General features: G+C 59.3%; 1 protein-coding gene and 1 long non-coding RNA gene across 5 annotated transcripts; one reads left to right on the forward strand and one right to left on the reverse strand.

The window, feature by feature from the left end:
* Positions 1-150: 150 nt before the first annotated feature.
* LOC109460931 (uncharacterized) lies at positions 151-7,086 on the reverse strand. The gene is made up of 6 exons (XR_012496040.1): positions 6,997-7,086; positions 5,537-6,771; positions 5,322-5,398; positions 2,928-3,044; positions 1,725-1,843; positions 151-636 (listed from the first exon to the last, which is right to left on the reverse strand). It is a non-coding gene; the product is annotated as an uncharacterized LOC109460931 (long non-coding RNA).
* On the forward strand, positions 5,742-26,960 carry SNAPC4 (small nuclear RNA activating complex polypeptide 4). 4 transcript variants are annotated; one of them, XM_019756762.2, is made up of 24 exons: positions 5,742-5,862; positions 7,317-7,455; positions 8,379-8,425; positions 9,364-9,531; positions 9,683-9,808; positions 10,289-10,367; positions 10,912-10,993; positions 11,850-11,954; positions 12,172-12,244; positions 12,589-12,753; positions 15,746-15,893; positions 16,052-16,158; positions 16,273-16,367; positions 17,858-17,952; positions 18,504-18,583; positions 18,703-19,131; positions 19,978-20,061; positions 20,223-20,445; positions 20,924-20,994; positions 21,351-21,461; positions 22,249-22,276; positions 22,922-24,621; positions 25,968-26,092; positions 26,751-26,960. In XM_019756762.2, exons 2-23 carry the CDS (start codon positions 7,326-7,328, stop codon positions 26,082-26,084), a joined length of 4,263 nt encoding a protein of 1,420 aa, XP_019612321.2. In that variant the 5' UTR covers positions 5,742-5,862; positions 7,317-7,325; the 3' UTR covers positions 26,085-26,092; positions 26,751-26,960. The 4 variants fall into 4 exon arrangements, with proteins under 4 accessions (XP_019612321.2, XP_074187454.1, XP_074187456.1 ...); XM_074331353.1 differs by lacking the exon at positions 5,742-5,862 and adding an exon at positions 6,147-6,226; XM_074331355.1 differs by lacking the exon at positions 5,742-5,862 and adding an exon at positions 6,504-6,621.
* Positions 26,961-27,677: the final 717 nt, after the last annotated feature.

Raw genomic sequence — 27,677 nt, forward strand, 5'->3', positions numbered from 1 at the left:
TCGGTCCAGTCCTCACTTTCTGCACTGACCCGAGCTCTCCACTGCCAAGTTTCACAGTCAAACCCACCTCTGCGATTCATAAGGCCCATTGTCTGAGAGTGGTAACCCCTGTGCAAGGTGTCTGACGAAACTGGAAGAAAACGCGTGGAGCAGAAGGCAGAGACCTGCTTTATTCACCGGCTCTCTAGGCACAGCACAGCCTTGTACAGTGGCCGGGCTTTTACACTGTGATGCGACAATAGTGGCTCACAGCCAAGGTGCTTACAGAAGAGGACACAGTGACATCAGGATGGACGGCGCCTACGCAACAGTCCATCTTACGTAACCAGCGGGCTGCGGAGTCAGTTCCCCGGATGGCCGGCGAGGGAGCCTGACTGACAACTTCCCCTACACTGCACCGCTTCAGGGTTCCTCACTGGCTTGTTTGCCCACTCAGACTGGCGTCTTTGTCTCAGGCCTCTTGTCAAGGGTTTCATTCTCGCAACCAAGTCCAGTTTTCTGCGGTAGCTGGATGGATACGCCACAGCAGCGCCGCCGCGGTGCTGACCGGAAACTGTACAGACCCAGCAGCTGGAGACATTGGCTACTCTGGCGTAGGTGTGGGCCCAGCCCACTACTGTATTAGCCCACAGGCACCTGCGGGTGGAAAGAAACAGCAGTCATAGGAACCAGCAGTGGCAAGTCCCTCCCATCTGGGAGGATCCCTGCCAGCTGTTTGTCCTGGGAGAGGAGGGTCGCTGCTGCCAGCACCTTTCGCGGTTTGTGGTACCAGACATTTGTGGCAGTGCTTGGGGTCCCTTGTGTGTTTTCAACATGTAGTAGAACAGGGGACCTCATAATAGGCCGCAGTGGGAGTACAAAAGTTCCCCCAAAATCGTCCCAGCATCATGACCTCCGTATACTACTGTCACTTGCCATGGCCACTTGGCCACCACCCCTGGTGTCACTTGCAAGCCGTAGGTCAAACCAGCCCCCCACAGGGGCCACCAGGCCCAACCAACGACAGTGGGAGCTTTTGACACTCCAAGGCCAAGTCCATTGCAGTTGTTCTGCTTTCAAGCATGGGGGTGCTGGTAACCAGATGTTCCCGTTTCTGCCATATCCCAGCTTTAACGGGCTCGCCTATGGTGGCCTGTGACTGAATGGGAGCGGCCGTTTGATGTAGCAGGGCCTCTACTGGTGCGGGCCCTCCCGTCCGTGGCCTCTCATTCAAGACTCTCAACATGTCCCACAGATGCGAGGCCCAGTCATGCATCGTGGGAGGGTGTTTAGACACCCGGAGACCTTGCTTCAAAAGGCCGTTGTAGCGTTCAATCATGCCAGCTGCCTGTGGATTGTACAGGGTATGGAACAACCATTGTACGTCCATCCTGGCAGCCCAGCGCCGCACTACTTGCCCTGTAAAATGGGTACCCCTGTCACTTTCAATAACTTGGGGCGCCCGTAGAGGCGTGCGCTGCTGATCTGCAGACGGACACGGCCAAGCAAACAATAACCCCGTAGCCATGTCCACTGCTGTGAACACATAAGTAGCATTTCGGGCTTTGGGCAGGGGTCCTATATAATCCACTTGCCAGCAAGTTAGGGGCACCCTCTCTCGCGTGAGCTGCTGTCTCTCCCAGGGGAGCCTCTGCCATTGGGGGCTTTCCTGGGCACAGATGGCAGTCGTGGCAGGTATCTGCTGTCTCCTGCCATTTCAAGGGCAGCCACCAGCGTCTGCTCACCTGCCACATGGTTCTGCTTCCAGCATGTTGTAACTTTCTATGCATCCAGTGGGCCACATCAATGGCGGGGGCCCATTCTAACCACCGGATCCATGCCAAGTCGTCTGCTTCATCATTGCCTGGGGACATTAAGGGGGAGTGACTTGTGACATGCATTAGGGTCACCTTTCCCTTTCCTAGGTCCCAGAGGTCTTGCTACATGGCCTGGCCCCACAGCGGACGGTGTCCTACTAGCCAGTTCTGGTATTTCCACGTAGGGAGCCACGATGTTAGGCCCTGGAACATCGCCCAGCTGTTGGTACAAATAACTAGGGGCCCAGGCTCGTGGCTGATTACCATCCACACAGCCCACTGGCTACTCTGGCCCGTCCCAGTATCAAACCAAAAGGTGTCTGTTTTGGGCTGCACACCAATAGCCGTCCAAACAGCAGCAGCACCCCAGCTAGAGCCATCAGTATACCAGGCATCCTCAGGTCCTGGGGGCTGTCCTTCCCTGTCGGGCGAGGTCTCCACGTTCTTCCCAGTGAGTAGAGTGCTTGGCACGGCCTGGGCTACAAGCTCAATAGACCCCAGGACCTGTTGTAGCTCTGTGCTTAAAGGGCTTGAACTAAGGGTGCTACGTTTCTCCAAGTAGGCACCCCACTTGGTGAGGGTGGTGGCCTGTGCCACCCCCATTTTGGGTCCCTGGGTCCACGTACGGACCCACCCCTGGACAGGATAGGTTGCTCGAACCAACACGCGTGCCGTTCCTGTGATGGCTTCTCTGGCCACTAGGGCTGCGTACACAGCAGCCAGCTGTTTCTCTATTAGAGGGTAGCGGACCTCTGCTCCTTTCCACAATTGGGACCAAAATCCACTGGCACCGGAGACGCTCCTGCTGTTGCCAGAGGCCCCAACCGTATCCCTTGGGTTACGTGAAAATTAAGTGCAAACAGGCGACCAGGGTCTACTACTTGCTGAGCCTGTGCCTGCTGCACTGCCCGTTTCGTAGTGACAAAGCCTTGCTCTATAGCCTCTGTCCAATCCCATGGGCGTCCTTCTTCACCATGGACTACAAGGGCCTGGCCACCTGTGCTAAATGGGGTACAAACACCCACCAATACCTCAGCAAACCCAAATACGTCTGCAGTTGGGAGACCATGATTGGCCAGGGAAATGCCTGTATTTTATCAATAATAGCTTCTGGTATAACTTTTGTCTTACCCAACCAAATAACACCCCAAAACGTGACAGATAAGCCAGGGCCCTGGACCTTTTCCTCGTGACCCAGCCACATGACTTCGGGTTGCAGAGGAGAGAGGGATGCTGCTTGCTCTAGATCTGAAAGAGAATCAGATGTTAGTAAGACTTCATCAACATAGCGAAACAGGGTCACAGGAGATGGGCGATCCCACTGTGACAAGTCCTGGGCCACAAGCCCATGGCAAATAGTGGGGCTGTGCAAGTATCCTTGTGGAAGGACTCCAAAGGTCCATTGACGCCTGTCCCCAGTAAAGGCAAACTGCTCTTGACTCTCAGGTGCGATGTCAATAGAGAAAAAGGCATTCGCCAGTTCCACTACATAGTGGTAGGTTCCCAGGCGGACAGTCAAGTGGTCCATCAAATCGTGAACTGAAGGTACTGTGGCGGGCAAAGGTGGCGTCACCTTGTTCAATTCCCTATAATCCAGTCATTCGTCAGGTCCCATCAGGCTTCTTCACTGGCCATCCCGGGGACTTAAATGGGCTGTGTGTTGGCTTCACGATATGGGCCTTCTCCAGTTCTAATATCGTATGGCCAATCTTCTCACGTCCCCCCGGCAGGCAGTACTGTTGCACTGTAACCACGCACCGTGGCCACAGCAATACTTGAAGGGGGTGGTGAGCATGCCTGTGAATCCCAGGCTCCACCACCCAGACCCAGAGGTGGAACTCTCTGACTGTGAGCTGAGGCCATGTAACACGTCCACCCCTACAATATGTTCCGGTATGGGGGAGGCACACACTGTGTAGGTACGGAGGGAAGCCATCCTATACCCAGCGGTAAGGAGAAGACAGCGTTCACCCTAGCAGTCCTCCTCCGTAGCCGTCAATGCAGATTGCTGGTCCGGGGAACCATCTGGGTTCCTGTAAATAAGGCTGCAGTCTGCGCCAGTGTCAACTGGGGCCAAAACCTTCTGCCCGTTCACAGGGAACCAACGTATGGACAGTTCCACATGGGGCCTCCAGTCCCCGCTCGTCCCTTCTGACTGGGTACCTTGGTCCCTCCCCTAGTCAAACTGGAAGGATCTGGCCTCAGGTGGTCACATGAATTCTTGGAGGGTCACAGGTTGCGCTTTCCCAGACTTCCCTTTGGGGTTTTCCTGGAATTGCTGTTCTGGACGTAACTGTTTCCAGAGTTCCAACAAGACTGCATTTGGTTGTTGGTCTATTTTTTCCTGATCAACCCCCACTGCTACGAGGTCACTCCACATTTGCATGTGCGTTACTTTTTGGGGTCCTCAAGTTCACCCCCGTGCTTCTGCTTTGGGCTTCCTCGTGATTTCGCAGACCTCGCGTCCTAACTTCCTCTACTGCCGGCCTTCAACATCTCTCAGAGTGGCCAGAGTGGTAACTTCCTGGATTGGCCACCCCACATAGGGCGCAAAGATGGCGATCCAAAGGCACTTTGGGGGCCGAATCCCAAACCAAATTTCTCATGCTGGTCGTAAACTGCTCATCATCCGGCCCCTGCGTCTCAAGGTCAAACGTAGCATGTCTCATACCCATTTCACGGATGATTTGAACAAGTTCGGTGTATGATTGCCATTTACTAACGTTCTCTGGCAGCTCACCCGCATCATCCCACACTGCACACTGCAGCAGTGAGCCCTCCATTAAGGAACGGTTACCCTGGCCTTGGGCCATCCAGCAGCAGTTCTGCAACCGCTGCCACAGGGACGGGTGTACCATTACAGAGGCTAATTTTTCCATTTCACCTTCCGAGCAGATGATGCTGTCTGCCCCCGTGTTCCACAAACACAGCAGCCAAGCCGGCATCGGCTCTCTGGGACATTGTCGGCACTGCTTCCCCAATTCCCATAACTCCATGGGAGTGTAGGGGGGATAGGCTGTGAACTCAGTCACCACTGGGTTGCTGGCAGCAATGCTCCTGGGGCCCAAAGGTGGTTCATGGTTTACCTTCCGATGCATGATCGGCTGAACCTGGGGCTGATGGATGACTTCGACCTCACCCACGTCTTCTGCCAGGGACTCCGGAGGGGCCTCTGCCTCAGACCCCCTGCTGCGGAGCTGCTCTTCTACCCGGCGAACCCAAGATTCCAGAGCTTTCTGCTGAGACCGCAAGTCCTGCACTTGGGCTGTTCCAGCAAGCGCTTCCTCCATGCTGGGGTGCAGAGCGCTGAGAAACACCCAGCTTGGAAGGCTGGCAGCGACTTTCACTTTCTCCAGCAGCTGTTCATTTAACACCTGCAAGGCCTTTCCTATGCTGGCCGGAGAACCATCCACATCTTTCCACCCCTCCACCCGGACCCAGTTCACGAGAACAGCGGCCACACACTATGGTACCACACACCGGTGGCCACATGTCCTCCTGCCCAGGGGCGGACGGCTCGCTTACCTGGCCAGGGCCCTGCTCACTGCGCCAGGTGTCCGAGAGTGGTGACCGCGGCGTCAAGGTGTCCGCGACTCTGGAAACTGGAAGAAAATGCGTGGAGCAGAAGGCAGAGTACACATGCTTTATTCACTGGCTTTCTAGGCACAGCACAGCTTTGTATAGTGGCCGGGCTTTTATGCTGTGATGGGACAACAGTGGCTCACAGCCAAGGTGCTTACCGAAGAGGGCACAGTGACATCAGGATGGGCGGCGCCTGCGCAGCATTCCATCTCCGCTGGCCGCGGAGTCAGTTCCGCCAGGAGGCGGGCGAGGGAGCCTGACCGACTTCTCCTGACACCCCTTCAACCCCCCCCCCCAGTCCTCTTCCTAGACTCCACCCTCCGCCTCGGCGGGGGGCTTGGGGCCCTCCCATCTGCTGTGCGCCCCCACCCCGCCACACACACAGGCAGCTCCCTGCTGCGTCCTTGGCGGACGGACACCCCGAGGGCCCCGGGAGTTGTACCCAAAACCCGGCCTGGCCCGGACAACACCGAGCACTTGACAGGTTTTCTCATTTGTTGCTCAACCCCAACCCTAGATACAATTAATAGAGGAAGAAAGAAGCACCAGAGGCGCTGCTGGGGTCCCGCCGCGGGTAGAGCCCGCCCTAACCGCGAGGCTGGGCTGGGGCCGGCATGGGCGGCGGGGCCGTACCCCACTGGGCACCGGGCCAGGCAGCCCAGCCAGGCGGCGTGCGGCCGCGGGCAGTCCCGAGGGCGGCCGCGCGGGGGCAGCAGCCGCCCGCTTGCCACCCGGAGTTGGTCCCGGCGTGCCCCGCGTCTGGTGCGCGGAGGCGGGACTTCCGGTTCGTGGCGCCCGAGTCGTGTGGTTGCCGGGAGCGTGGTGTGGCGGCGGCACCGGTGCTGCCGGTGGGTGAGGGTGGCGGCGGTGGCGGCTCCCCAGACCGGGGCGGGGAGGGCCGGAGGAAGGAGAGCGTGCGGTGACGACGGGCCGGCGCGGCGGCCGCCTCCCCTGGGCAGCGCGGGGTGGGCGGGGCCGCATGCGTGCTGTGCCGCCCCGCCCCCGAGGCGCCGAGGACCCAGCGGCGCAGCCCGTGGTGCCGCCGGCCCGCGGCTCTGCCTGGCTCTCCGCTGCGTTCCGCGCATAAGCAGTTCGGCCAGGCGTTTGTGCAGGGACCGGGGGCCGTGTCGCTGACCGGAGGCTTTCCCAGGCGGTGGCTACCTTTGTCCCCGTCAGTCTCCAGCCAGAGAGACTTTGCCCAGGGCAGGGGACGCTGTTTCTCTTGCTTGTTTTTGGCCCCTGGGTCTGTGCTGCGTTGTTTTGGGATTTTCCCTGCCAGTACCTGCCTTATTCTGCCACCTCTCCGGCTTCCTGCCCCTTTTAGACTTCCCGGTCCCGCGTTCCTTTCCGTTAAGCATGGTTCCGTGCCAGACACGTCCAGGTGTGCTGGATGCTGGGGACATGGCAGGGACCACAGCAGCTCGGGCTTCCGGCTTCCTTGCCTGTTCTGTCAGCACTGGCCAGCTGGGCAGTTTGTCTCCCTGACCGTTTGCCAGGCACCCTCTGTGTGTTGAGCTCTGTCTTGGGACAGCAGGCTGCGCCTACAGCTGTTGTCCTGGGTTCAGCTTTCAGCCAGTCCGTGGGTCTCGTCCCTGTCCTCTAGTGACGGCCACCACACCCTGCTCTTTCTGCACTGGGTGACCAGCTTGGTTGTGGGAAGACAGAGACCAGGCAGTTGGGCCATATTGGTGTCCACCAGTCTCCCCATTGTGCTGGTCGCAGCCTCTGAGCAGGCAGGACCCATTCAGGTGGCTTCAGCTCGAGAGCAGAGCAGGAGATCGCGGAGCCTGGGAGGGCATCAGGGCATAGCCCCGGGGCTCCCCAGCCTGGCCTGTTAGAACCCGGTGCCTGCTTTGGTCAGGCTTCTGCCATCCCCTGTAGGCGTACTCGTCCAAAGGGGAGCGGTTTCTAACGTCTCATAATGTGTTTTGGAGGCAGGCAGAAGTCATGGATGTAGATGCGGAAAGAGAAAAAATAACAAAGGAAATCGAGGAGCTGGAAAGGATTTTGGATCCCGGCTCCACAAGTATCAATGTGGAGGTCTCAGAATCAAGTCTCGAATCGGATTCTGACGCAGGTAAGCTCCTTAGTGTGGCTAGAAGAGCTGTGTCTACCTTTGGCCCCTGTCAGCTGTCTTACACTGTGGTGCTGCTGGGACCAGGCCGCTTCTCGCCAGGACTGGCCTCTGCTTCACCCCACCGGACAGTTTGTTACTGTCCCTTCATTATTCGCCCCCGACCTGCTGTGTGCGTGCGAGTGCCTGCCTCACGGCGGGCATGTGCATCCGGCTGTCCTCAGACAAGGGGCCGGGCTGCCCTCCTCAGGAATCGGAAAGTTTGGCCACCCCCAGGCTTAAACAGGCACCGTGGCTGAGATTATCCCCCCACACCCCGCTCTCTTCTCTGGGTTCGTCCCACTGCCCTCTCTCTGGGTCCCCTGCTACTAAGGCTCATATTCTGCCCACCTATCCACTGCCCTGTGCTCCTCTGGAGCCTGATTGCCCCTCCTCGAGGCTCTTACTGGAGCCTGCCTGCATGGCCAAGCTGACCAGGGCCCCCAGCCTGCCCACCTCACCCCAGCCCTGGGCTCAGCTCTGAGGCCCACCTTCTCTCCTTTCCCAGCACCTCAGGCCTTTCTTTCCCTTCCTCCGCTGACTAGCTCCACTCCCCAAGTTCCGCTTCACCACTGGGAAGCCTCCCCTAATTGCCCAGGTCACTGTACCTCGCATGCCTGGGGGCACTTCTTGTTGGGCCTCTGCCCTCGGACTAGTACCTGCCCGCCCGGTCAGTGAGCAGTGCTCAGCCGCCAGACGCTGTCAGGGACGGAGGGTCCAGAAATGCAAGTCTCACTCTGAGGTCTTTCAGCCCCTTCGTCATCTGCAGCTGCCCAGGAAATGGCCTGTGCTGAACCTGCTGGTCACCTCTTTGGTGCTTGTGGGTCCCCTCACCAGCCACCTATTTCCATCCCGGTCGCCAACACGCTGTGCTTCTGTTCCCACAGATTCGCTGCCCGATGAGGACTTGGACACTGCTGGTCCCCACATCTCGGTAACTACTGGCCTGAGCTGGCTGTGCCCGCCGAGGCAGGCACGCCACCCTTCCAGCGGGCCTGGGAGGGGCGGTGCTTGGAACTCTTCTTGGGGTGCCTGCATTTTAAAAGGAACGCGTGTTTGTTATTCAAGATAGAACGTCACAAAGTATTCATCGTCAAAACGAATGTTGTCCCAGAAGTAACCATGGTGATAGCTTGGCGTTTATCCCTCCTGACTTTTCCAGGCGCCTCCTAATGTATATTTGTCTCAGTGTGACATCACATGCCTGGATCCTGCCCCTCGCAGCTCACCCCTCTGTGCCTCAGTTTTCTAATCTGTACAGTAGGGACAGTTACAACCCCAGTCAGTTTGCATGTATAGTGTCTGGCAAGAAATGACTCAATTATGTCAGGTATTAACTTCCGTTTGGTTATTTTAGAATACTGTGTAATTTTGGAAAAATTTTGTAGTTTGCTTTTTGTTTTTTTCCCACCGAGTCAGTAGGTATAGAGCTGCCTCCTGTCTGTAGTGGCTGGCCATCCCCCAGTGTGGCTTGACTGTAGCTTTTTAGACTTGTCGCCTTCCGACAGACATTTGGATTGCTTCTGCTTTTCGGTTTTGCTAGTACTGCAGAGTCCTGTCCCCAGAGACCTGCCAGCGTTGAAAGTCATACGGCCGATTATAGAGTTCAGGTGTCACAGAAATCCTTGTTGTAGAAAGTGAAACAGCTCGTTTCCTCACACATCCCACACCCCATATTCCTAGAAATTGAAATTCCTCGTGTTGCAAATGATGGGACGGGCACACACTCTACGTGTCCCGTGTCAGTGTGGTCTTTCACTAGCCAAGCAGCCAGAACATGGGCTCAGAGGCGTTTCGTACCACCCAGGGCCTCGAGGGTGGGGGAGCATGTGTGCCCCATTCCTTCACCTGCAGTTTCCCACTTGTAACCAGGAAGAAGAAAGGTGGGGTGAAGGCAGCAATGATGAGGATGGCCCGAAGGACAAAACGCTCCCTGAAGACCCAGAGACCTGCCTGCAGCTCAACATGGTTTACCAGGAGGTCATCCAAGAGAAGCTGACAGAGCTCAGCCTGCTGCTGGCCCAGAACCGGGAGCAGCAGGTAGGACAGGCTCTGGCCCCGAGAAGCCCCCACGGCCAGGCCTCCCAGGACCAGGGCTTTGGGTCATGTCAGCTCCCTGCTGCCCGAGTCCCCTTCTCCACAAGCAGTCGCTGCTGTCTTGCGCACAGAGTGTCTCCTTGTGTCTCCACAGGAGGAGGTCATGTGGGACCTGGCGGGGTCCAAAGGTCCCAAGGTGAAGGATGGCAAGAGCCTGCCCCCGAATCTGTACATTGGGCACTTCATGAAGCCCTACTTCAAGGACAAGGTCACCGGAGTGGTGAGTCAGCAAGAGGGGGCAGCTCTTTGGGGAGGGGGTTGCATCCCCACAGTCTGTGGTGGCTGTCGTGAATTTCCTCGGCTCTTTAGGACGATATCCTCCACCATCCTAAAATTCTCTCCCGCTCCAGTGGTGAAAGTCAAGGCTGCCTCCCTGGAATGGGGCAAGCCAACCTGTGCTCCACAGATAAGCCCCGGGGACGTTTTCTGAGAGGTGGCTGTGGGTGGGCAGCTGGCAGCACTATTGAGTCCTAGCAGCACAGGGCCCGATGTTGCCACAGGCAGCCCTCCCCTTCTCGTCGACCCTGGTGGAGTCGCGGAGCCCACCCTCTGCCAATTGAGGCAGCAGCTCTGGGTCCAGGTGTCCAAGGTCAGGCCTCGCACGTGACCAGGCTGAGGAGAAGGGGTCCTGGGTCCACGCTGGGCCCTCAGGTGAGCTTACCTGGGTCTGTCCACATCGTGATGCTGTTTTCTCTGACAGGGGCCACCTGCCAATGAAGATACGCGGGAGAAGGCTGCCCAGGGCATCAAGGCTTTCGAAGATCTTCTGGTGACCAAATGTAAGAGCTCAGGGCCAGCCCTGAGTGCCCACCGAGCTTGGGCACCTCAGAGGCCTTCCCCACGCCCCTGCCCCTCCCCAGGCATGTGCCGTGGTTCTGACAACTCTCTCCTGTGGCTTCGTGGGCTCCTTTGGGCTTCATCCGTGGGACTGGCCACTCGAAGCCCCTCCTTTCCCACGCTGAGCGAGGTCCCTGTGAGGTGCCAGCATGAGGGGCAGGCCCGGGCACCACCCCCAGGCCTCACTGTCCAGTCTCTGAACGCATCGCTGTGCCAGGCCCAGGTGGAGTTGTGCTCGCTGGACCGAGGCCCAGTGCCTGTGACCTGGCCCGCTGTCAGGCCCCTGCTGGGCCAGCCCCCGGGACCTCAGCACAGACCCACTTCCACACTGTGGGGCTCCTGGACAGACTACTTCCCTTCTGTTTCCTCTGACTTTCCATGCAAGTCAGAGCTACCAATGTGCAAGGGTGGTTAGAGGACCCCACAAAAGAGCGTGTGTCCAGGAAGGCGTGGGTGTGAGCCGCCCGGGGTGTCGTTTCTCCTCAGGGAAGAACTGGGAGAAGGCTTTGCTCCGGAAGTCAGTGGTCAGCGACCGCCTGCAGCGTCTGCTTCAGCCCAAGTTACTGAAGTGAGTGAAAACAGCCAAGGCCTGTCAGCGTCCGGTCAGCACGTTTGGGGTTGGCAGGGGCTCCCTTTAGCTGTGCTCCCTTTTCTGCTGAGGCACTGATCCCTGAACCTCCTCCCAAGGAGGCAGCGAGTGGCGAGACCGAGAAGAGCTGGGGGGGCTGAGCGGCCACATTTAGTTGTCTGGCTCGAGCGGTTTCTCTGGTCTGGGCCGTGGTCTCCACCTGTGAAAATGGGGACCATTCATGAGACCTGCTGCATGTGTGTGCCGATGGGGTGACGTCACATGATTAAGTCACAACACCTGTGGCCAGGCCAGGGGTCCCAGAGGCCGCCCCCTGCCTTGTGCCTTGATGTGCACAATGATTTGCTGCAGTGATGGTTGGGTCCCTCCTCAGGCTGTAGGAGAGCTGGATTTTGTCCCTGGCCAGTTCTGAAAGTGGTTGCTGAGTCTAGTGGGCAACTGCAGGCTTCAGAAGTAGCCTCTGGCCTGGCCTCATTCCTGGGCATGAGGGTCAGGGTGCCTGCGGGCACCGGCCTGGAGCACCGAGCTGTGAGACATGAGGGCAGCGACAGTTACCACCACCCACATCGGCAGACCCACGGCTGCACAGTGGCTGACGTGACTGTAGTGGCAGCCGAGGGGCGCCGCTGCTCGCTCTGGCAAGAAAACCGAGGCCGCTCAGAGAAGCTGAGGAACTTGTCTGCGGGGTCAGAATTCAAATCGGGCCCCGAGTGCGTGCCCCCCGCCATGTGCTGTGGAGTAACCAGCCGAGCCTGCGGGAAGGCCGAGCCAGCCCGAGACCCGCACGGTGTGCTGTCACCGTCGGTAACCCTGGCGCCTCGACTGTGCCTTGCAGGCTTGAGTACTTAGAGCAGAAACGCAGCAGGGTGACGAGTGAGGCCGACAGGGCGGTCCTGGAGAAGCAGAGCCAGGCGGCGGACAGGGAGATCCAGGAGATCAAGTGAGCCGGGGCTGGCCGGGGCGGGGCTGGCCGGGGCGGGCTGGATGGGCGGGCTGGCTGGGCGGGCTGGCTGGGCGGGCTGGCTGGGCGGGCTGGCTGGGCGGGCTGGCGGGGCGGGGCTGGACGGGGCGGGGCGGGGCTGGACTGGACGGGGCGGGGCTGGCCAGCAGAACCGAGAGGCCCGGCGTGAGCCCGCTGCCCGCATGTCTTCCTCCAGCCAGCTCCCAGAGGAGGCCTTGCTGGGGAACAGGCTGGACAGCCACGACTGGGAGAAGATTTCCAACATCAACGTGAGCACCGTCCCGGGAGCCAGGGCTGTGGGTGGGAATCGGCAAGGTCAGCTCCCGGCGCTAAGGCCGCATCCTCCGTGCCCACCAGACCTGCCGTCACCCCACCCCTGGCCGCACTCGAGCGTGTGCCCAGCTGTGGGAGACGCTTCACAGGGCCCTCCCCGCTGGTGCCAGGCGCCTCTTCTGAGACGCATGGTTGCGAAGGCTCCAGGCTTTGCCTTAGGAGCCAGATCTACGTTTTGGCTGCACACGTGTTAGCGGCCTATACAGATCCCTCTTCTGCCCATGTGCCCAGCTACTGCTGGCACAGCGACGGCCCCTATAGGCTGGGTCTCTGTGTGCAGTTTGAAGGCAGCCGCAGTGCACAGGAGATCCAGAAGTTCTGGCAGAACTGGGAACACCCAAGTATCAACAAGCAGGAGTGGAGCGGGCAGGAAGTGAGCCAGCTGAAGGCCGTCGCGGCCAAGCACGGCCACCTGGAGTGGCAGAAGGTCGCCGAGGAGCTGGGGGTAAGGACTGGGGCCTCTGACACCAGGGGCCAGCGGGTTTGGGGTTTTCACGGGCTGCGTCACCCCACAGCCCAGGCTGCCCCTCGGAGCTTTCGCATGTCTTCATCCTGCTGCTTTCAAGGGTATGGCCCTCAGGGAGCGTGACCCTTCCCACCTCCCTGGGCTGAGTCTGCAGAAGCTTCGGGCTCCTGAGACCCCGTTGCGTCTCCAGGAGCTCCTTTGCCGTCCGTGTACATCCTGGAGGCCTCACGCCCAGTTACCAGTCTTAGCTCCATTGACTGTTCCGTCCTCCCCGTCCTTCTCTCTGCCCCCAGCAAGCTCAGAGTTTATTTTGGTGGCGTTGGAGAACACTTTTCCAAGTTTCTTTTGGGTTCTTGAGTAGTTTTGCTCATTTCCTAAGGTGAGGAATAAGTTCTTCTCTTGATCTTTGTCTTTAATCACAAAAGTATTTAACGCTGCTTTTGTGACAACAGCTTAGTGTAACATGTTTTTTTTTTATAAACTTCTAGTATGTGTGCTGCCAAAGTGAGCACTGAATTTCTACAGTGGCTGCAATTTCAGGTTTCATTGCTTCTTTGGGTCTTAGTTTATGTAGGAATATGTTTTCTCATTTTTAAGCAGTCAGGTTTCTTGGAATTCTTTGGGTCGTTCTTTAGTTTGAATTTTATTGGCTCATAACCTGAGAACGTGATCTGTAAAATCCCCATTTCTTAATTTATTACTTTAATGGTCACGCATGTGATTGCAGCAAACCGAACTAAACTTACCAAAGCCGTTTAGAAACAAAAGTGTGTTCTCTGCTCTGAGGGTCTAGGGGTCCAGTAAAGCCCATGAAACAGTTTGTTGTTTTACTGAATTTTGCTTCCAAGAGCTGTTCAATTCTCAGAGATGTATTGCTGTAACTTGGGTAAAACCTGACACATGTGGCAAAGGCATTTTCTCCTTGTATTTATAATAGTTTTGCTTTCTATTTTTAGCTGCTCTGTAGTTTGGTACATACTTTATGCTTTTATTTACTTGGTGAATTATGCTTGTAAAGAAAGTTATTTTATGTGTTTATTTCATGAGTATTGTTTTTAAAAATTTTATATTTTTAGAGCAGTTTTAGTTTCACAACAAAATTGAGAGGAAGGTGCGGGGATTTCTATTCCCCCTTTGCCCCCCCACACACAGCTGTCCCCGTTATCGACATCCCTTACCAGATGGTGTTTTTCTGTTTGTTCATTTTACCAAGGATGGACCTACATTGACACATCATGATCACCCCGAGTCCACAGCTGACACGAGGGCTCACTCGTGGTGCTGTACTTCCTGTGGGTTTGGACAGATGTACAGTAGTACCTCGGTTTTCGAACGTCTCCGTTGACAAACATTTCGGTTTACAAATGCTGTAAATTTTATGGATCTGTGGTATCATTAAATAGTAAAATTCATGCTAAATTTGCAGTTTCAGGGGTTGATTTTAAAGCTCTGGAATGGATTAATCCATTTTGCATTACTTTCTATGGGGAAACCGTGCCTCAGTTTTCGAATGTTTCAGAACTTGAACGGTCTTCCGGAACGGATTATGTTAGAAAACCGAGGTACCGCTGTATAATGACTTGTACCTGTCACTATGGTATCACTGAGTATTTCCACTGCCCTAAAAACCCCCTGTGCTTGCCGGTTCCTTTCCCCACCATGACCCCTGATCTCTTTACTCTTTCATAGTTGTGCCTTTTCCAGAATGTCACGTAATTGGGATCACACAGCATGTGGCCATCTCAGACAGGCTTTGTTCTCTTAGCGATTTGCATTTAAGCCTCCTCCAGGTCTTTTCATGGTGTGACAGCTCATGTCTCTTTAGCTGAATAATGTTCCACGTCCGGATGGACCACGGTTTATCCCTCACCCACTGGAGAACATCTCGGTGGCTTCCGAGGTCGTCAGTTATGAACGGAGCTGCTATGAGTATCCATGTGCAGGTTTCTGTGTGGACACATGTTTTCCACTCTGTTGGGTAAATACCACGGAGCGTGATTGTCGGATCACACAGTAAAAGTGTGTTTAGTTTTGTGACAAATCGTCTAAATGTCTCCCCCAGTGGCTGCACCGCCTGCATCCCCACCAGCCATGAATGGGGGTTCCTGGGTCCCTCCTCCCAGCACTGGTGTGGTGGGCATTCTGGATGATGGCCATTCTGAGAGGCCTGGATGGGGTCTCGATTTAATTTGCATTTCCCTGGTGACCTGAGGTGGAGCTTCTCGTATGCTGATTGGCCATCTGTGTGTCTTCCTTGACAACGTGTCTGTGAAGGTCCGTGGTCCATTTTTCATATCAGACTTTTTCTTATTGCTGAGCTTTAGCAGTTCTTTGTATCTTCTGGACATCAGTCCTTTATCAGATGTGTCTTTGGCAAGTATTTTCTCCCTGTCTGCAGCTCGTCTTTTCATTCTCTTAACACTCTCTCACAGAACAGAAGTTGGCAATTTTAGTGAAGTCCAGTTTATCAGTTATTTCTCTCATGGATTGTGTTTTTGGTGTCTAAGAGGTACCACCATCAGCAGGGAGCCCTGCACACCCCCCCCACACGTGTACCCCTGGGCCTCCCCCAACACGGGCCTCAGACACCCCCTCAGTCTCCGCAGGCACCGCGGCAGCGCTTGCCTCCGAGTGGGGAGAAGCAGGTGCTGTGCCGGCGGCCCTGCCCCAGGCTTTGTGGACGAGCTTCCACGGAGTGTGTGAGCTTGTAGTTCAGTTTCGGTATCATCTAAAGGAAGCACATGGAGTCTGTCGCTGCCGATTCTTCCCGAACCTGTTGCCTTTCCGTAAACGTCTGTTTCCGTCGTGGGGATGCCTCGCTATCCCCACAGGGTTGTGGTGGGAGGAAGGAGGTCGTTGGTTCACAGAAGCGCCTCAGCCCACTGCGCCTGTGACCCTGCGGTGCCCTGGATGCCCGTCGGCACGGGCGCGCGCCCAGTGACGCCTTTGCTTCGGCCGGGGCCTCGGGCAGACCGGCCGCAGCGCCTTCCAGTGCCTGCAGCAGTACCAGCAGCACAACGCGGCCCTGAAGCGCAAGGAGTGGACGGAGGAGGAGGACCGCATGCTCAGCCAGCTGGTCCAGGAGATGCGTGTCGGCAGCCACATCCCCTACCGCAGAAGTGAGTCTGGGTGGCCTGTCCTGGGGTCCCCGGCCAGGGTCGTGGGGCAGAGGCCATTCCTAAGGACACTTGTGAGAGGGCTTCTGTCGCCCTGGGCGTCCCGCTTCCTCTCCGGTGACCCCGGGAGTGCAGCGTTCACAGGGCCCCTCTGCCTGCAGTCGTCTACTACATGGAAGGGAGGGACTCCATGCAGCTCATCTACCGCTGGACCAAGAGCTTGGACCCTAGCCTGAGAAGGGGCTACTGGGCCCCGGAGGAGGACGCGGTAGGTGTGTGGGCCCTGGGTTGTGGTCGCCGGGCCCGACGTCCCCACTGTAAGCGGACGGAGTCGGGGGTGGGAGGCAGCGTCACTGTCTGGTCTGTGTGTCCCTTCCTGCAGAAGTTGCTTCAAGCCGTTGCCAAATACGGGGAGCGGGACTGGTTTAAGATCCGGGCAGAGGTGCCAGGGAGGAGCGATGCCCAGTGCCGAGACCGGTGAGTGAGATGCAGCAGGCAAGGGCCGCGGTCATCGGCGGGCACAGGAGGCAGCTCAGTGCCAGCATGACCCAGTCAGGACAGGAGAGCGATTTACTTAAAAACTGCCCTGTTGTCTAGGTTCCTCTCCCACGTCGCTGATGGGCAGGGCCCCTGGCAGGTGGCCTCAGCTCCTTCCTTTTCTCAGCTTGCTGTGTTTTTATTTTTAACAGTTTTATTAAGATGTCATTCACATCCAACTCACCCTTTTAAAGTATATAGTTCTGTGGTATTTAGTGTATTCATCGAGCTGTTGTTAGAACATTTTGATCACCCCACAAAGAAACCTGTTCCCCAAACAAAAAAACAAGCAATTCGGAAATGGGCAGAGGACCTGACTAGACACGTCTGCAAAGAAGACACACTAATAGCCGTTGAACACTTGGAAAGAGGCGGACACCGTTAGTCGTTACAGGAATACGAGTCAAACCCACAATGACGCACCACTTCACACACGTTAGGGCGGTTATTGTTTTAAAACACGGAAAGTAAGCAGTGTGGTGAGGATGTCGTGAAGTTGGATCTCTGAGCACTGCGGGTGGGAGTGTAGGACGGTGCAGCCGGATGGATGGAAAGCGGCGTGGAGGGTCCCCACGGGTTAAACAGAACTGCCGTGTGACGCAGCGGTCCACTCCCTGCCCAAAAGGCTGGAGAGGGCCTCAGACACTTCTGCACGCCCGTGTACCTAGCAGCACAGTTCACAGCCCCCAAGAGGGGAGACACGTAGTGCCTACTGACAGGAGGGATCAGGACGACGTGGGTGTGAAGCGTGTGGACCACACGGTATTACGCAGCCTTAGAAACCAGTGAAATCCTGATGTACATTGCGACATGGACGAGCCTTGGAAACATCTGGACACGCCGTGTGCACGGAGACACTGCGTTCTCCCAAATACACACCTCGGAGTGAGGTCCCCAGGTCACAGGGCAGCTCTGATAAACCTGGAGGAACCGCCACACTGCTGCCCAGAATGGCTGCCACGGGCCATGCACCCTCAGTGGGCGAGGCCCCCCTACCACGTCCTCACCATCACCATTGTTACTGGGTTGCAGCCCTCCTAGTGGGGTGAGGGCGCATCTCGTGGCCCCTGCGTTGATTGGCCATTTGCATCTCTTCTCTAGAGAAATGTCTTCGGCGCATTTTTAAAATTGAGTTATTTGTTTTGTGTTACTGACTCGAAGAATTTTCTGTGAACTCCACATAGAAGTCCCTTCTCTGGTGTACAGTTTGCAGATATTCTCTCCTAACCTGTGGGTCGTTTTTCATTTTCTCAGTGGTGACCTTTAAGGCACAAAAGTTTTTAATTTTGAGAAAATCCAGTTATTCTATATTTTTCTTTGGTCGTCTGTGCCTCTGACGTCAAATCTCAGGGAGCGTTTGCAGAAGCCAGGACAGTGGCAGGGGCCACCCTGGCATCTAAAACGTCCCTTTGTTTTCGTGTCGTTTCCAGATACCTCAGAAGATTACATTTCAGCTTGAAAAAGGGACGATGGAATTCAAAAGAAGAGGAGAAGTTAATTGAATTAATAGAGAAACACGGTGTTGGTAAGTTCTCGACGGCACGGATTGTGGTGGCCCCGAGTTAGTGGTGAAGGTCTGCGGCCCCGTGGAGGCCAGCGGTCTGCCTGCCCCCAGGCTGTCTCCCTGCGGTCGTCACTCCCACCCCGTGCCGCCATCTTGGCAGATGGCTGTGGTTTTCCCATTGTACAGACAAATTCGCATTCACTATAGAAAATTTGGAAGTGGAGATGTGTAAAAAGGCAAGTGCTATAACTCAGGTTGTCACCCAAAGATGCCTGCGGGCAGCCCCTGTGTCCCTGTGCAGGCGTCCTGGCTGTTTTTCCAGAAAAGGCTGCGTTTTCAGTTGAATCATTCAATTTAATGTAGTTGGGCCAGCTGTTTCTAACTTTACGATGAAGGTTTTCAGACATGGGGGCAGTGGGAGGGTGAGCAGGAGCCCCGCCCTGACGGAACACAATGCCCTTCTGGAAGGGACCCAAGCACAGCTCCAAGAAGAGCCCTTTGTCCGAGCTGGTAAGCTTGTGTCGTCAAAGACCGTGCATGAGAAGCAACTGCCATGTCGTTTGCTTTTGTAGGTCACTGGGCAAAAATAGCTTCTGAACTACCCCATCGGACGGGCTCCCAGTGTCTGAGCAAGTGGAAAATCATGGTCAGGGTGAGGTGTCACCTGTGGTTAGCTTCACGTGGGGCGGGATGAGAGGCTGGCCTGCCTGCCTGCCTGTTGTCCCTTGTCTGAGTCTGGTATGAGGCCCCCAAACCGCCCGTCTCCCACAGAAACAGCAACGTCGGGGGAGGAGGCGGCGGCCGCCCCCTCGCAGCATTCGGTGGAGCTCCAGCAGTGGAGACAGCAGCTCCAGCAGCGGGGATCGCAGCTCCAGCAGTGGGGACTCGGAGCCAGAGCTGGAGCCAGAGTCGGAGCCAGAGCTGGAGACCCAGGCGGGTGGCCAGGCGCTGCCCTCAGCACAGCACGTGGTGCCGGCCATGGACCTGTGGGTTCCTGCCAGGCGGAGCGCCGGCGAGCTGTGGCGGGGAGCTGCCTCCCCCAGCCTTCCCAAGGGCTCCGAGGCGGCCCCAGGTGGCAGCAGGGCAGTGGGCAGCGCAGCCTCAGCCCCCTCCGTGACCCACAGCGCTGGCCTGAGAGGCGTGGGGTACCCACGCTCCACGGACACTCAGCCCTCAAGCTCAGAGGGGCCGGCAGACGAGGTGGGCACAGGCCCCAGTGCACCCCCAGCTTGGGCATGGAGGGAATAGATGCTGCTGCTCTGCAGTCACTGAGGCTGGTGCTTGGGGACGGTGGGCCAGTCATGTCCCCGGTGGAGGGGGGCAGACGCGCCTATTCTTGGCTCATGGAATGTTTGCTTCTGGCCCATTTCGGGAGAACTGGGCCCAGGGCAGCAGCCTTCCTTGCTGAGGCCGGTGGCCTTGTTTTCCCCACTTGTTTGCCCTAAAAGCTACATGAAAGAGCTGCTGGGGGCACCTGGACCTGGAGCCCTTTCTGAAGCATTTCACCCCAAGTGGGGTGGGGTGGGGTGGGGCGCGGTGAGGAGGAGCCATTTCCCCAGGGCTGCATCCGTCCGCCCACCCGCTTGGTCTGACCTCGCTAGTCGTGTGTGCCTGGCTCAATGGGTCCTGGTGGGGTCGGGGCCCTGGGCACAGGCACAGCTCTGGTTGCCTCCGGAGTGGCAGTCAGGATCGAACAGGCTGGTCTGTCCTGGTAGAGGTTGAAGTCTCTGACGTCTGAGGGGACAGTGGCGTATCCAGGCGGCAGGCAGAGTGCACACCCACAGCTCCTGTGCTGCTGCACAGGCTCGTGTCTTCCTGCGCCTGTCACTGCAGGGCCCAAGCCCCCAGTCCAGTCTTAATCACAGGCATTTGGTGCCGTCAGTTCAGGGAGCTGGCGGGGGCAGTGGGCACCCCCTCGTAGTCCTGGGGGAGGCGCTGCCTGAGGCCACCACACTTGACAGCATTTGTCACCAGCCGGGATGCAGGTGCCCAGCTGGCAGGCCGTGCCGGCACCCCCACGTCAGCTTCACTTGCTCTTTCTGTCAGAGTGGGAGGCGTCTCCTGAAGCTGCCCCTGGAGACGGTGCTACGGGTGCTCAGGACCAACGTGGCTGCCGGGGGCCGGACACGGGTAAGGGCCTGCCCTGGCCCTGCGTGCGTGCAGGCACACACCACCACACCCCATCCCTGTTCCCCTCCTGGTCTGGGCGTCCCCCCCCCCACCCGCTTTGGGACATGGAAGGAGTGGAGGATGGTAAGGGTGGGGGCCCAGGTGCCTTTGTCCTTCCACAGAAGGAAAAGCTGAAGCAGCCATGCCCGTCTGGCTCTTCCCCGGGGCCCAGCCCCGCTGACAGCGGCTCGGCCAGGCCCCATGTGCGGCAGCCGTGGCAGCAGCACCGGGGACACGCCCTGCAGAGGAGGCTCCTGGAGCGCAGGCTTCTGATGGCCGTGAGCCTGTGGATGGGTGACATTGTCCTGCCCTGCACCCCCCGGAGGCCCGCCACTCACACTCGAGGTGTTGCCCTGCAGCCCCTCCAGGAGCCTGCTGTGGGGCCGGGGCGGGGAAAGGAAGGGGCACTCGAGGTGTCTTTCGAGAAGTGTGCTTGGAAGGGTGTGGGTTTTGCCTCTGTCATCCTGCTTAGCACATGGTGGTCAGTTCAGGAGGTGGCCCAACATTTAGGCCTCAGCAGGGGCATCTCAGGATCGGGGACGTGTGTGTGGGTGTACGTTTCTGAGAGCTGGTTGCGTTGTCTGAGCATCTTGACTATCGATCTCTGGCGCTCAGGAGTACCTGTCCCCCGAGTCTGAGCGGAGGACCAGCCAGGGCCGGCCTGCCCCCTGGGCCCCACCCTTCTTGGTTGAGTGCAGTGGCAGCTGAATTTGGGGTTCTTTGAGGCTTCCTGCCTGGTGCCCAGTCTCTGGGGCTCTTAGGGACTCTAGGAGGGGCACTTGGCAGCTGGGGCCACTTGACGCATGTGCCCTTATCCCCTCAGCCGATGTCATCTGGATGCAGCTGCAGGACACCCGTCTGGCTAGCACCCCCGTATTCACCGTCTTTATTCAGGTGAGCTGCCCACCGTGCAGCTTCCTCCCCTGTCTGTCTCCATGGTGGACTTGAGAGTTTGCAGCGGGGCAGCTCCCTGAAGGCCAGCTTTCTGAAGTTGTGGGGCCTTGGAAACGGTGGCCCAGTGGCCGGCAGCTTTTAAGGCAGCCGCAGTGCCCGTCCCCGCCGCTGTCAGTGGAGGGGGGCGCTGAGGGGTGCGCAGCGGGACCTGCTCCATGAGAAGCCGTGGTCACGGCAGGCCCGAGGCCCACTGCAGCCACCATTGCCTTCTGGGCCCTTGGGAGGTGGGGGGCAGCCTGAGGCCAGGGAAGAGCCTCCTGTCATATGGCGTGTCACACGTGTCACACGTCCCTCAGCTGTTCCAGATCGACACTGCTGGCTGCATGGAGGTTGTTCGGGAGAGGAAGGCCCAGCTGCCCGCCCTGCCCCAAGCTGGCACTCAGGACCCACCATGGCGGCTCCTGCAGGTGAGACGTGGGCTCCCCTGGCTCCTGCCACTCTTCCCTCCGGTCCACCAGGCCAGTGCTGGGTGTAGGTGGCGTTGGTCTAGCCAGGCGGTGAGGGGGTGCCCGCTCTTTGTAGGGAGAGCAAGCATTGCAGGGTTGAGAGCAGCCCCTTCTCCCACAGCAACCCTCAGGCAGGGATCTGCCCGTCTGTCAGTCTGTCTGTTAGTGAGGGCGTAGCGCCTGAGGACTAGGAGGAGGCACGTCCAGGGGTGCAAGGCCGGAGCCCACACTCAGGCCCACCTGGCTCAGCACTTGCTTCTCCCGCCACACTCACCGCCCCTCCTGGGGTGGCATGCCTGTGCAGGTGGCCAGGCCCATGGGGTCTGTCAGCGAGAGGCCACGTCCCAGAGCCCAGTCACTGCTGGAGCAAACCTGAGTGGTGTGGCTGGTCTGAGAACCAAGTGCGGCCTGTGCCCTCCTGCCCACACAGCCAGGCCCCTGCCAGGCCCTGCAGCCCAGCCCAGACCCAACGAGATGAGCTCTCCCAAGGGTGCCTTTGGCTGGGGCTGCGTGAGAATGGAGGCCAGTTGCCCGGGGACATGGGCTGCCAGGGCCGCGAGGGCTGTCCAGGCCCCGGCCCATGGCCTCTGAGCTGCATGTGGGAGGTGTTGTGGGAGGCAGGCCCTGGTGCCTGGGCCTTGTCCCTGCTGCAGCCGAGAGGTGAGCGATGGTCTTGGTGGTGGTGGAGAAGTGGGTCCGGGCCCCTGGGGACCTCCCTGAGATGCTGACTCTCCCCCTTCTTTTTCAGGAGCCCTCGAGTGCCCAGAACACCCCAGGTACTGCCTCTCTCTAGCTCTTGGCCATTTTGTCTATTGGGGAGAGGCCAGACCTCCCCCAGACTTTGAGTTGCAGGCTGGGAACAGCATGGCCAGGGCCCCTGAGGGGGTTCTTTGTCCGGGTCCCACAAGAGGGACGAGAGCCTGGCTGGCCTGAGTTGGGGAGATGGAGGAGACCCTCCTTGGGCACCCACCTGCGAGCACAGCAAGTGAGCCGAGGCCTCCCTGGCACAGACGCAGGAGGCGAGGACTCTCCTGCTGCCGCCGCCAGGCCCACCGTACCAGCAGAATCGGGCGAGGGTCTGGGCTGCTAAGAGATGATGCAAGGAGGGGCGGGCAGGGGTGCCCACAGCCTTGTTCTGAAGAGGTTTGAGATTTCAGGGTGAAGTGTAGGGCAGGCGAGGGCCGGGCTTCCACACAGCGCTGGCCTTGGCTGGTGCCCAGCGGGCACGGGCTGGGGGTGCCGTGTGTGGGGTGGTCTGGGAACGTGTGGCCAGACTGGAGAGCCCCTTGGCCTGGATGCCAGGCTCCGGCTTCCACAGTCCTAGCAGTTGCCCACCGAGAGGGCCTCCCGGCTGGGCGCAGGGGCCAGGGCTGTCTGGGCCAGTCACCTGGACCTCATCAATGTGTTCTGCTCTCCCTCAGGCAGCCTCTTGCGGAACGTGCCCTCCCGAGAAGCTGCAAAGAGCTCTAGCTGCAGAAGGAGTGGGGGGCTGCAGACCTGCCGGGCTGAGTCCACTCCACAGGCGCCCCCACCGTCTCCGTGCGGCCCCCGTCCCAAGCCCAAGACTGTGTCGGAGCTGCTTCGGGAGAAGCGGCTGCGGGAGGCCCGAGCCCGCAAGGCTGCCCAGGGCCCTGCGGTTCTCCCACCCCAGCTGCTGGTCTCCTCACCACTGATCCTCCAGCCCCCGCTGCCCCTGGCCTCCCAAGGCGTTCCTGCCACAGGGCCGACCATCGCTGGGCACTCGGCATTCGCTGGGCCTGGGGCCGCTGCACTGGCCAGTCCAAGTACTTCAGGCCCCTGGGCCTCAGCTGAAGACAAGGGACCCCTCGCCCTGCAAGCCTTGGCCATTGCTCCTGCCCCCACTGTGGCTGTGAAGGCCCCGGCCTCCCCTGCTGCTTCCAGGGCCCCGGCCGTGGGCCCCAGCCAGGTCCCTCTCAGCTGCCACCTGAGCGGTCTTGGACAGTCTCAGGCCCCTGCCACATCCCGTAAGCAGGGACTGCCTGAGGCGCCACCCTTTCTCCCTGCAGCCCCCAGCCCAGCTCAGCTGCCCATGCAGCCTCTCAGCCTGACGCCAGCTCTGGGCACCCACAGGGGTGGACCACACGTGGCAGCCAGCACTCCTCTGCCTGTCACCTTGGTGCTTACAGCCCAAGGGCTGCTGTCCGTGCCCATGCCAGCCATGGTGGGCCTTTCGAAGCCGGCAGTGACCTCTGACCCCAAAGGGCTGTTGGTGACTCTGTCACCCTCCCTGACTGAGACTCAGGCAGGCCAGGGCCTGGTCAACACGGGCACAGACTCAGAGCCTCGCTCCAGGACAGACCTCGTGACCCCTTTGACACCCCTGCCATCTCAGAGCCCTGCAGAAGTGGACAGTGACGGGGCCCGTGCCCCTGAGGGACCCTCTTCCCCTGGAGAGGCCCAAGTGGCTGGGGAGACAGCCTCCCAGGCTGCACTCCTGGCTGACCACCCTGCAGCACGGCCCAACCAGCTGCCTCCACACGGTGGTGATGGCCTGGGAGGGACACCAGGGTCCCCCTCAGCGCCAGGGGAGACCAGGGGGCCTCCAGACTTGCAGAGGCAACCCCCACCCCGGCTTGGGCCTGAGAAGGGTGCCCTGGACCTAGGTCTCCTCTCCCAGGAGAGTGAGGTGGCTGTGCGGGAGTGGCTGAGGGGACAGCGGGGGGTGTGTGTGCCTCCCCTGAGGAGCAGGCTGCCCTACCAGCCCCCCAGCCTGTGCAGCCTGCGCGCACTGTCCGGCCTCCTCCTCCACAAGAAGGCGCTGGAGCACAGAGCCTCCACCCTGGTGGTGCCCGATGGGGCAGCAGGAGGCCCGCAGGCCTCCCTGGGACACCTGGGGCCGCTGCAGCACAGCCCAGCCTACCTGCTGCTGAAGGCGCGCTTCCTGGCGATCTTCACCCTCCCTGCGCTCCTGGCCACCTTGTCCCCTCATGGTGTCCCCACCACCCTGTCAGCAGCCATGAGGGCAGACCCTGAGAGCGAGGACACCGAGAGTGAAGACAATGGTGTGGGGCAGCTGGAGCTATCTGGTGGCCATAGGCAGCCAGGCTGCTGGGCGAGCGGCAGTCACCAGGAAGGGCCAGTGGCCACAAGCCCTGCTCAGGTAGGTGGCCGTGGGCACTCAGCCCTCACCCCACTTCCCTGCTCCTCACAGGGCACCCTTGCCTGCCTGCAGTGTGGCCTGCCCAGCGTGCGGGGCGTGGGGGCTGGGGACAGAGCAAGTGGAAGTCGTGGCCAGGAGAGAGCTGGCGGGTTTCTGGGGAGGAGGAAGCTGGCTCCCAGCCTGCCCAGTGGCGTGTAGGTGGTGCAGCCGTCGCCACCCCTTTTGGCCAGTGTGGGAATTGGGGGGAAGGAACCTCACTTCTAACATGGGGAGATCCCCAGCTGCTCTTGGGGCTGCCAGCCATGAGGCCTGTCAGGGAGAAATTGGCCTGGGGCTCCAGACTTCCCCCCACACACGCCCCTCTCACATGCAGGGGCTGGAAGCCCTGCAGGAGGCTGCCCTGCGCACACACTTGTGTGGATGCCACATCCCTTCAGGTGTCAGCTCTGGCACCATCCCCGTCAGGAGGCTTTCTAAGCTGCGGAGGCGGCATCCTCAACCCGATTTCCCAACCAGAAACCTGATACAAACACATGCAGGAAGGTGTTCCCACATCTTCTGTGGCTGTGTGTGCCCAGGAGTCCCCAGGAAGGCCGCCTCTGTCCTAACCAGGCTGAGCAGGAGAGCTGGACTGCCTTGGGCACTTTGTGCCGTGTCAGCGAGGTTGTCCAGAGCCTTTGCAGCTGTGTGGGGAGCATGCGGTGGCCCTCCCAGAGATCACCTCTACTTCCCCACCTGGGGCGGCCATGGCCACATGGGAGGCAGGGCTGTGGCTGGGGCCTGTGCCACCCTCCCTGCAGGCTCAGTCCACCCTGGCCTGCTGGGAATGACACCTCCGTCCCCAGGGGCCTTGCCTAGGGGTCCCAGGGCTGTCTTCTGGGCTGACGTGCAGTGGAAGACATTGTTGGACTCTACATGTCACCGGGAAGAGGCTCCCTGATCCCCACTGTGTGTGCAGCCTCCCCACCCCCACCAGGTCACTGCCCTGCTGGCCCAGCCAGGGGGACCATGACACGTGAGGCTGGCTCTCGGCTATTGAGAGGGGTTTGGAGGCCCCAGGTGAGAGCGAGGTCAGCAGAAAGCCAGAGCCCACATGTGGCCCCAGCGTCCCTCCCGGTCCTTGTCGGCCACAGCCCCTGCGTGTGTTGGGGTCACCTGCTGCTGATGGCAGTGCAGTTGGCCTGGGGGCTGCTCTCTGCAAACAAAAGCCTGAGGAGCTGCCTGTCCCAGGTGTCGGGGTCACGGCGTCCACAGGCCCCTCGGCTCCTTGCCGCTCCGCACTGCCACCTGTCCCCAGCTGTCCTGGCTGGAGGGTCACTCGTCCCCCCACCTGGGTTTTGTTTCAGGGAGCCCCAGACCCTGGCGAGGGCTCTGCCCCCTCCTGCCCACACGATTGTGACGACTTTGACGTGCTCAGGACCCGGCGTGCTCGACACGCCCGGAAGCGGAGGAGGCTGGTGTGAGCCACAGGGTGAGTGTGGGAAGCAGGTGCCTGGCACCAGGAAGGGACGGGCCCTGACTCCAGCTCTGCATGGGCAGGTGGGCCAGGCCAGCTGTGTGCCCGGCTCTGTGGGGTTAGGGTGGGTCCAGGGCCAGGAGGCCCTCCGGGGAGCTGGCTAACCCTCAGCTGCCACACGTCTCCTGGGACTTCCTTCCTGCTGTCCCCTCCCTCCATCTTGGTCTCTGCTCAGTGGTCATCTCCTCAGACACATCTTCCCTGGCCACCGTCCTAAGGCGGCATGGCCATCCTAACGCCTGTCTGTCCTGATGTACTTGCTACTCCGTGACTGCCTGGCCACGGACTGTCCACTGTCTGCCTCGAACATGAGCCCAGACAGCAGGCACTGAGTAGGTGCTCAGCACACACAGGTGGGGTTCCTGAAGCAGCTGAGGGAGGGAGGAGGCCGTGGCCGGCAGGTCCCCAGAGGCAGGAGCTGGCTCCTCCGACTGGACTAGGAGGGGGCGGGGCTCCACAGAGAGGCCATCACACTTGCAGCCCCCCCTCTGGCTCCATGGCCAGTCCTCTCCCACAGGGCGCAGTGCCACTCTGGTTCCTGCTCCTCCACAGGGCCATCCGGGGGTTGGCGGGGGTCAGGACATCCCATCACCCAGGTGTCTTTGTGTTCCAGGACTGTCCGGCCTGGATGCCCACAGTTGCTGCAATGGGGCGGGGCCACCCGGCCCGGGAACCCACCACTCACCGTGAAGGAGGAAGCGGCCAGGGGCCGGGCAGGCTCTGCCAACAGTGATGACGTTGTCACAGGCTCACCGGGTCCCAAGTGCAAATTGGAATATTTGAAGGAATTAAGTAAATGTCCTATTTTTTAATTAAAAAGCAAGCCACAGTCTTGTGGTCTATCCTGAGCTACGAGATAACGTGCAGAGGGATTGGGCCTCCGCAGGGCATGGGGAAGAGAGGCAGCGGCCTTCTTGCGACAAGCGCTCGTGGCTGCCGGCCATCTGGGTGCCACCGCAGGGACGAGGGGGACCCACTTCTGCTGCCGTCCAGACCACACAGCCTGGCCCAGGCGCTCTGCTCTTGTGCAGGCGTTTCTTCAGCGTAAGACTGAGCCCCAGCACAGTCACCATCCCTCTGCCAAGAACACTGGCTGGGGTTCGGTTTACAGCCTCTGAGGTGCTCAGCGTGTCCTGGCCCCCAGCCTCCAAAGCGGCACCTGTCTCCCCTTCACTCCCACCAGACACCACGCGTCACCCAGTTGCCCGTGTGTGCACCTGCTCCCCACCCATTTCCAGTTTTCCTTGGGACTTTCTCTGATTTGTGGGTCACTGACCAGTGTGTATTTAATTTCCGAGTATGCAGGGCCTGTCCAGGGAGCTTTATTCCTGATCTGTAGCGTAACCCTGACGCACTGAGAACACGGCATAGTGTTACTTAGTGCCCCTTTGTTAGCCTTGTTTGACCAGGTGGGGAAAGTGGGTGGTTGACGGCCCGGCACAGGCCAGCATGTCAGGTCACAGTGGACCTGCAACGTACCCATTCCTGTGGCAGGCCCAGCCTGGGGGCTGCTCTGTTGAGGGCCTGGGAGGACCCCTGG

Source organism: Rhinolophus sinicus, linkage group LG04, assembly GCF_036562045.2.
Source record: "Rhinolophus sinicus isolate RSC01 linkage group LG04, ASM3656204v1, whole genome shotgun sequence".
Taxonomy (NCBI): domain Eukaryota; kingdom Metazoa; phylum Chordata; class Mammalia; order Chiroptera; family Rhinolophidae; genus Rhinolophus; species Rhinolophus sinicus.